This window comes from Halichoeres trimaculatus, unplaced genomic scaffold (assembly GCF_033239565.1).
Source record: "Halichoeres trimaculatus isolate MK-OKI-2021-1 unplaced genomic scaffold, fHalTri1.1 fHalTri1_scaffold_61, whole genome shotgun sequence".
In the NCBI taxonomy this organism is placed as follows: Eukaryota; Metazoa; Chordata; class Actinopteri; order Labriformes; family Labridae; genus Halichoeres; species Halichoeres trimaculatus.
The window spans coordinates 37130-45000 of NW_027437240.1; the positions used below are offsets into that span (position 1 = coordinate 37130).

Consider the following 7871-nt stretch of genomic DNA (forward strand, 5'->3'; position numbering starts at 1 on the left):
TGTTTTGAATTGTTTTATGAAACGTGTGTGCACTAAATAATCCAAATACTTACCAAATCCTTACCTCTTCTCCTTGGCTGGGTGTATCCTGGAACCCTTACCTGGTCTTGCCGCTGATCTTCTCCTCCAAGATTTTCTGCTTCTCCTGCAGCTCCCTCCTCTTCCTCTGCTGCCTGCCTGTGTGAAGCTCCTTGATGACAGGATCGTCCTCTGAAAGAAACACAACGTTCGAGGTCACTTTTGAGTGAAGCTGAGAGCTTGTCTGAATTTGGCAGACTTTTGATCAAATCAAATCTTTTCTTCATCAGAGAAATGTAAAAAAAAAACAACAAGGTTTGAAAGTTGCTTTCTTACCCCTGGCCTGGATCTTGGCCTCCTTCTTCTGGCTCCTGGTGATGGCCTTGAGGACCTGGTTCCTCTGGTGCTCCAGGAGGCGCAGTTTCAGTCTCGAAAACAGGCCTCTGTTTTGAAGAGGTTGCTGACTTTCCTCTTCCTCCTGTTCCCCAGAGTGTGCCTGTCCTCCACATTTCTCCTCCTCCTCAACTACATGCTTCTCCTCCTCCTCCTCTTCATCCAGTCTCAGTCTCTCCTTTGCCTCCTCCAGTTTCAGGCTCTTCTTCTCCTCCTCCTCATCAAGTCTCTCCTCTTCCTCCTCTTTCTTCAGTCTCAGTCTCTCCTCCTCCTTCTCCTGTCTCAGTCTCTTCCGTCTTTGTCTTCTCTCCTCCTCCTCCTCCTCCTCCTTCAGTCTGGGTCTGTTTCTTTCATACACCTCCTTCTCCTTTCTTAGCTCCTGTCTTAGCTTCCTGAACTCCTCCTTAGTCCGATTGACCTGTCTCAGTAATTTCTCTCTTTGTTCTCCTCTTTCCAAACTTACCTGTCTCTCTCTCTCCTCCTTCTTCAGCCCCTGTCGCTCCCTCTCCTCCTCTTTCTGTCTCAGTCTCTCCTCCTCCTCTTTCAGTCTCAGTCTCTCCTTTTTCTCCTCCAGTCTAAGTCTCCTCTTCTCCTCTCTCAGTCTCAGTCTCTTCTCCTCCTCTTTCTGTCTCAGTCTCACCTCCTCTTCTTTCAGTCTCAGTCTCTCCTCCTCCTCTTTCAGTCTCAGTCTCTTCTCCTCCTTCTCCAGCCTCAGTCTCTCCTCGTACTCTTTCAGTCTCCGGCTCTCCTCTTCCTTTTCCTGTCTCACTCTCTCCTCCTCCTCCTCCAGTCTCAGCCTCTCCTCTTCCTCCTCCCTCAGTCTCAGTCTGTTTCTGTCATACAGCTCCTTTTCCTTCTTCAGGTCATGTATGGCCTTTCTTAGCTCCTCCTCACTCAGAATCACCTCCTCCACCTGTCTCAGTAATTTCTCTCTTTCTTCTCTCCCTCTTTCCAAACTTACCTGTGTCTCTCTTTCCTCCTCTTTCAGTCTCAGTCTCTCCTCCTCCTCCTCCAGTCTCAGCCTCTCCTCCTCCTCCTTCTTCAGTCTCAGTCTCTCCTCCTCCTCCTGCAGTCCCAGTATTTCAGCTCTCGGTGTTCTCCTTCTTTCCAAACTTACCCGTCTCGCTCTTTCTTCTCTCTTCTTCAGTTTCAACCTCTTCTTCTCCTCCTCCAGTCTCAGTCTCAGCTTCTCCCTCTCCTCTGGCTCCTGGCTCTGTCTCCTCTCCCTCCTCCTCATCCTGGCCGTACCTACCCTTCTGTCTTCCTCCTCCGACTCCCATCTCTCCCTCCTCCTCATCCTGGCCATACCTACCCTTCTGTCTTTCTCCTCCTCCGACTCCCATCTCTCCCTTCTCTCCTCCTGTCTCCTTCTCCTCTCCCTCCTCCTCATCCTGGCCAGTCTTACCCTTCCGTCTTGCTCCTCTTGTCTCAGTGTCTCCTCCAACTCCCATCTCTCCCTCTCCTCTCGCTCCTGACTCCGTCTCCTCTCCTCCCTCCTCATCCTGGCCAGTCTTACCCTTCTCTCTTCCTCCTCCTGTCTCAGTGTCTCCTCCAACTCCCATCTCTCCCTCTCCTCTCGCTCCTGGCGCTGTCTCATCTCCCTCCTCCTCATCTGGGCTATACTTACCTTTCTCTCTACCTCCATCACCTCCTGTCTCAGCGTCTCCTCCCAATCCCATCTCTCCCTCTCCTCTCGCTCCTGGCTGTGTCTCCTCTCCCTGCTCCTCAGGCCGCTCATACTTACCTTTCTCTCCACCTCCTCCTGCTCCTGTCTCAGGCTCTCCATACTTTTGATCTCTCTCCACAAGCCTCTCCCGCCTCTCTCTTCTCCTCCTCTCCTCTGCTCCTCTCTCCTCCCGGTCATGCTTTGAATCAGTTTGTTTTGCTTCTCGTGTCAGTATTCTGAAACATAAATTTATCAGAACATTTGTTTAGTTACAAAATAAAACCAAAATACCCTTTGTTTTATTTCACATCTTAAAGTCATTTATCTCTTCATGGTCATTTACTGTTTACAACTGATTGTTTGTATTGGATTGAATATTTATGGGGAAGTGACAACATGAAGGACCATGTGATTTTAGTTCTGACTGATAAACTCTGTTCAAATAGTAGTGAGGGCTATAATAACAGCAACATCTGACATTTTGCTGCTGCTGTGACTCCTGAATTTCCCCTCGGGATAATCCAAACGTATCCTCTTCTATTCTATTGACTTTGACACCAGTACAAAGCATGATATTCACATCTCTTTGCAAACAACAGGATCAAGTCTTGTCATATTTGTATCACAGAAACAGTCCCAAAGACACGTCAGCACATTTGAAAATATGACCTGGACAGACATGTTAAACTGTAGTCAAGTTATCTTTGTGGCCCATAGCTGTACGCTACACTCATATGATCTCCTCGATCAATGTTTAACTGTTTAGCGCTGTGCTGCAGCATGTTATGGCTGAAACATTAGCCGAAAACTGTGAAAACAGATGAAAAACTAGCTTGTGTTGCCATAGCAGCGGCCTTGCGACCACCGAGTTCGTGCGGCAGAAATTGTCCTGTTTACGGTCACTAATACCACATGAATTCATATGAATGCATGAAAAGAGAAATAAACCAATACCGAGTTAACTTTGGTAGTATACAGACAAATTTCTTCTTTCTTTGAACACATATCTGAAGCATTACCTTGGTTTTGTTCAACTTCAAAGTACACTTTCAACACAACGATGCGGACAATGTCGCAGCTGAAACTAACAAAGCTAAAAACTGTATTTTAACTTGAAATTCACATTGAGATTTACAATCGGAAAAGTAATTAAGCAGCCCTTTTAGACTATTTATGATCAAAGATCCGTTTCACCCCAACGGATGATTTAAACTCCGTCAAACCTTTTGAGAGCGTCACAAATCTCAATAAAAGCCAACAATCGCCATAACCTTTGGTGTTATTCGTTAAATTAGTTCAGATAACTGCTGACAGACATCTGTTCAGTGACAGTAGAGACGCAGAATATTTATGTAAATAAAAGAGAAATAACCCTTCATCCATCGTGTTATGATTAGAGCTAACAGTGTACTGTTTAATGGCTATTTAAATTATCTGTTAAAAGATAAACAGAGCTAGCATGTGCCGCAGTATTTTATGGCTGAAACATTAGCCGAAAACTGTGAAAACAGATGAAAAACTAGCTTGTGCTGCCATAGCAGCGGCCTTGCGACCACAGAGTTCGTGCGGCAGAAATCGCCCCGTTTACAGTCACTAATACCAAATGAATTCATATAAATGCATGGACATAAAAGATAAACCAATACCGAGTTAACTTTGGTAGCTTAGAGACAAAAATATTCTTTCTTTTGACACATATCTGAAGCATTACCTTGTTTTTGTTCAACTTCCAAGTATACTTGTAACACAACGATGCGGGCAATGTCGCAGCTGAAACTATCAAAGCTAAAAACTGTATTTTAACTTGAAATTCACACTGAAATTTACAATCGGAAATGAATTAAAGCAGCCCTTTTAGTCTTGTTGTGATCAAAGGTCCGTTTCACCCCAAGGGGTGATTTGAACTCTGTCAAACCTTTCAAAAAGTCACAGATCTCAACAAGAAATACAAAAATACATGCATGAAACACACAATATGAAACCCGATACGATTAAAAATGCATTTTATTGAGTTGTGCTTAAGCTAGCAAAGCTTTAGCAGGAAAAACTGCAACATACCTCTCCAAGTGCCTTGGTGAAAAAGGCGGAAGGAACGTCCAGCTTGATTTTATACCCCGATGAATTCACAGATTCTAGAATTCATCTGCACCAATCAAATTCAGACGCAACCCGTGCGTCCCTGACGTTTTGACAATAAACAAAATAACACAAAATATTAAAACGGGTAATAAAAGTCCAAATTATTAACCCTCCGATGTCTGCTGGAAATTTAAGAAAATAATGCTTTTTTTTTTTTTTCTTGGAAAGAATTGATTATTTTCCCAAAAGTTTCACACGTCGACTCCAGTGGTTTACATACGTCGTCGCTTTCAGCATAAACACGACTTGATGTAAAAATGAATCAAACTATTAATAACTATGAAAAAAAATACAAACACAATTTTCACTGAGTAGGAATTGAGAGTTTTGATCCGGTAATTCAGATGCTGAAAGTGGGATAAGCGGCCCTCTTTTATTGAACTCGGGATGAACGAAGCCCATCCCGACCGTAGGAGGGCGGTATGGAGCCGACTTTTCTTATTAGCTGTGAAATAACGCTGGGATGAAGAAGACTACATGAAACTATCAACACTTGGAGGAGAGGGCCGACACAGGAGGAGAGGTGAGACGACTGACATCTTTAACATTGTTTAATCGACAATGTACTGAACCAGTACTTGAAAGTCTACCGTAAACACGGGTATTCCCGAGCGATAAAGCGAGGTTTACGTCCTGAGCTGTTACTGTACACTACTTTGTATTGTTTTAATCTAGTTTAAACCATGTTTCCCGCCCCTAGCAATCACTTATCAAGTTCTCCACCTCAGACAGCTGGAGAGGCAGAACGTGTGGAGGTAGGGTTAGACTCAAGTGAAAGGAAATCCACAGATTTTTAGCCAGATCATTTTTTTTTTTACTGCTCACATAAAATGAAGGAGCCAGTAAAGTGATGGAAGGGTCGGGAATAAACATTAACAGAGGTTTGCTGCAAAGATTCAGTGTGTATTTATCAGAACAGACTGAAGGCAGCAACTTCAGAAAATATAAACAAGTCATTTTAAAAGAGCGTAATCTCCTAATAATATGGTTTATGTGCAAACTTTGGGCGATTTTTATGTCCCCACAAACAGCAGATCCCCTTCATGTTTCTACAGTAAGACAGAGCGCACAAACTCCTGACATACCTACACATTTTTCTATTCAGACCAAAATGCACTGACTGAAACATTTTCTAAAGACAGAGCTGTCATTTTTCACATTAGAATATCTTTGATTATTTTTACTATTAATTATTATCTATAATTAAGTTTTGACTTAAAAAAAATGTCTTCACTTTGCTCAGAATTTGTTACATTTTCACACTGCGGCTGTGATGATCCCATTTCACATCTGTTCACAGGTGTTCTTCTGTCATTCATGAATTGTAACCGTCATCCGTCCTTTGGTCGTTCTTCCTCTGTGTAGGCAACGTGGAGACCGCTGAGGGGGAGAAGTAGCCAGCGTTCAGCGTTCAGCACTCAACTGCCTGACTGTTTTGAGTTCACCAGCTGAGAAAGCAAAGTGCTCCACGTAATTCCAAAGTGTCAATGTGAACACGCGTACGCTCTCCAGATAGACGGTGGAAGTAAAGAAGTGATTTGAGACACAGTCTCTCTGCTGTTTCTCGGTGGTTTGCAAAGCACATAGAGCACGGCACTGATTTGTTTTTTAGATCAGCAGAAAGTGATCCAGTTATCTCTGGGAACCAAGCTTTGTTTTTTCCAGCTTCTGTGAGAGCCAGGCCAAAGTGCATAGGCTGTGCAGGCTGTGGACACTTTTTTTTTTTCTTTTGCCTTCTCAAAAAAAGGGCTTCCTCCTACCAGGGGCGCAATGTTCTTTTGGTACGGGCCAAGTGGTGTAGTCGGCGGAGGGGGGTTTAAGTCTGGGTTCCCCGGGACCCAGTGGAGAGCAGGGCAGGGGGTTGGGTTCCCCGGGACCCGCCGGAGAGCAAGGCCGCGAGGGACAGCGGGGGCTAAAGGGCTGGCTGCCAGGGGTGGGAGACTTGGCCCCGGCCCGCGTCGCGTCGCATCGCGTCGCGTTGCCTTGCGTCGCGTTGCCTTGCGTCGCGTTGCCTTGCGTCGCGTTGCCTTGCGTCGCGTTGCCTTGCGTCGCGTTGCCTTGCGTCGCGTTGCCTTGCGTCGCTTGGGGTTGGGTTAGGGTCTGGCCAGGGTGGGCGGGCTGGCTGGGGTGGTGAGGGTTCCCCGGGACCCGCTGGAGAGCAAGGCCCCGAGGGACAGCGGGGGCTAAAGGGCTGGCTGCCAGGGGCGGGAGACTTGGCCCCCGACCCGCCTAGGGTTGGGCAGGGGCCCGCGGGCTGGGGTGCGCGGGTTGCATTCATTCTCAGTTAGTGCACTTTACAAATCAACCAACAACTTCACACATTTTCTTTCTTCTCCACAAAAACAAGCCGCAAAGTCAAATCACTCCTGGATTAACAACGCCTTCAAATCAGCTTTGCTGCTTCCTTTAAGCTGTCGCATCCTTGTCTATGTCAGTCTGTCTATTTCTCTCAGCCATCTCACACTTGCCATCTTTTCTTAGCTGTGGACTACCCATCATGCCCCAGAGGACATCCCCGGAGGACATCCCCGGAGGACATGCCCCAGAGGACATCCCCAGAGGACATCCCCAGAGGACATCCCCAGAGGACATGCCCCAGAGGACATCCCCGTGTGTCTCAGTCACTCTCTAAATCACCTCCAGCTGGACCACCTAGATCTTTACCTCATACATTTCCCTCTCGCTTTAAAGCTACACTGACACATACACACAAGTGGAACAGAGCTAAACTTTCACTTTAATCTCACCTTAATATCTGCCTCGACCCGTGAGGAGTGCCATTCTGGAGACTGCAGGGATGCCAAACTCCTGCCATGGAGGGCCAAGAGGCTGCAGCTTTTCTTTCCTACCAACAACTCCACCAGCTGATTCCACTCGTGACCTCACCTTCAAGCAGAGAGCAGGGACTAATCAGTGGAATCAGCTGCTGGAGTTCTTGCTTGGAGGGAAAAATAGTTGGCACCAGTTTGACATCCCTGCTCTAGAGCTTTCCGTTCTGACAAAAAGATCCCGTCTAGCTGCCTAAACCTTCCAAAGCAAACTGAAAACATGACAGGAGTATGAAAACTCTTTAGGCTGATACGCCCTAAGTCTCCTGATGTGTTTACCTGCAAGTTCAAAGCTTTTCTGTTGGTCTTTACTTTTTTCTCAGCTTATCTTTCAGCCTTTTCCCCTTTATTACAGATCAGGACTCCAGGGCTGGAGTAAGACATGCACCGAGTGACGTCGGGAACAGAAATCGATTCAAGCGGCTCGCATCAAATTAAACAGAGAAGATGGACCGGGACAGGGACTCAGGGGCGCTACTGGCTCAGGTGATCTGCTCTATTTCACAATAAAACAGCACACGCAGACTCTGGCTGGTTAGTCAGACCAGGGGACCCTGAACTTTTCTCTCAGTGAACATCATAACAGTGGTACCAGAGACCAGTGACCCCCCTGCTGGGGGAGGACACCAGCAGACCAATCCAAAAACCATTCTGTCTGCACGCACATCAATAAACTCCTGTTCAATTCTGTTTTTACAACAATGAATAGAATCTTCATTTGTAAATAGTTTTGAATGTAGAATTCATTTTTCAGCCTATAAAACACCACTGAACTCAAATCAAACTGTCCTCTCAACTGTGAGCCTCATTTCTGCTTTTCTTTACAG

General features: G+C 46.0%; 1 protein-coding gene across 1 annotated transcript; it reads right to left on the minus strand.

Moving 5' to 3' along the window:
* LOC141786679 (uncharacterized) lies at positions 1–7032 on the minus strand. Its single transcript, XM_074665230.1, has 3 exons — positions 6964–7032; positions 355–2313; positions 1–210 (listed from the first exon to the last, which is right to left on the minus strand). Exons 2-3 carry the CDS (start codon positions 2273–2275, stop codon positions 98–100), a joined length of 2034 nt encoding a protein of 677 aa, XP_074521331.1. The 5' UTR covers positions 2276–2313; positions 6964–7032; the 3' UTR covers positions 1–97.
* Positions 7033–7871: the final 839 nt, after the last annotated feature.

What these genes read in the sequence shown, in the direction of transcription:
- LOC141786679 (XM_074665230.1), bottom strand. Translation starts at nt 2,275, where the DNA reads ATGACCGGGAGGAGAGAGGAGCAGAGGAGAGGAGGAGAAGAGAGAGGC. An exon ending in GGCCAAGATCCAGGCCAGGG is followed by an intron (nt 211 to 354) that starts GTAAGAAAGCAA and finishes TGTTTCTTTCAG; the next exon opens with AGGACGATCCTGTCATCAAG.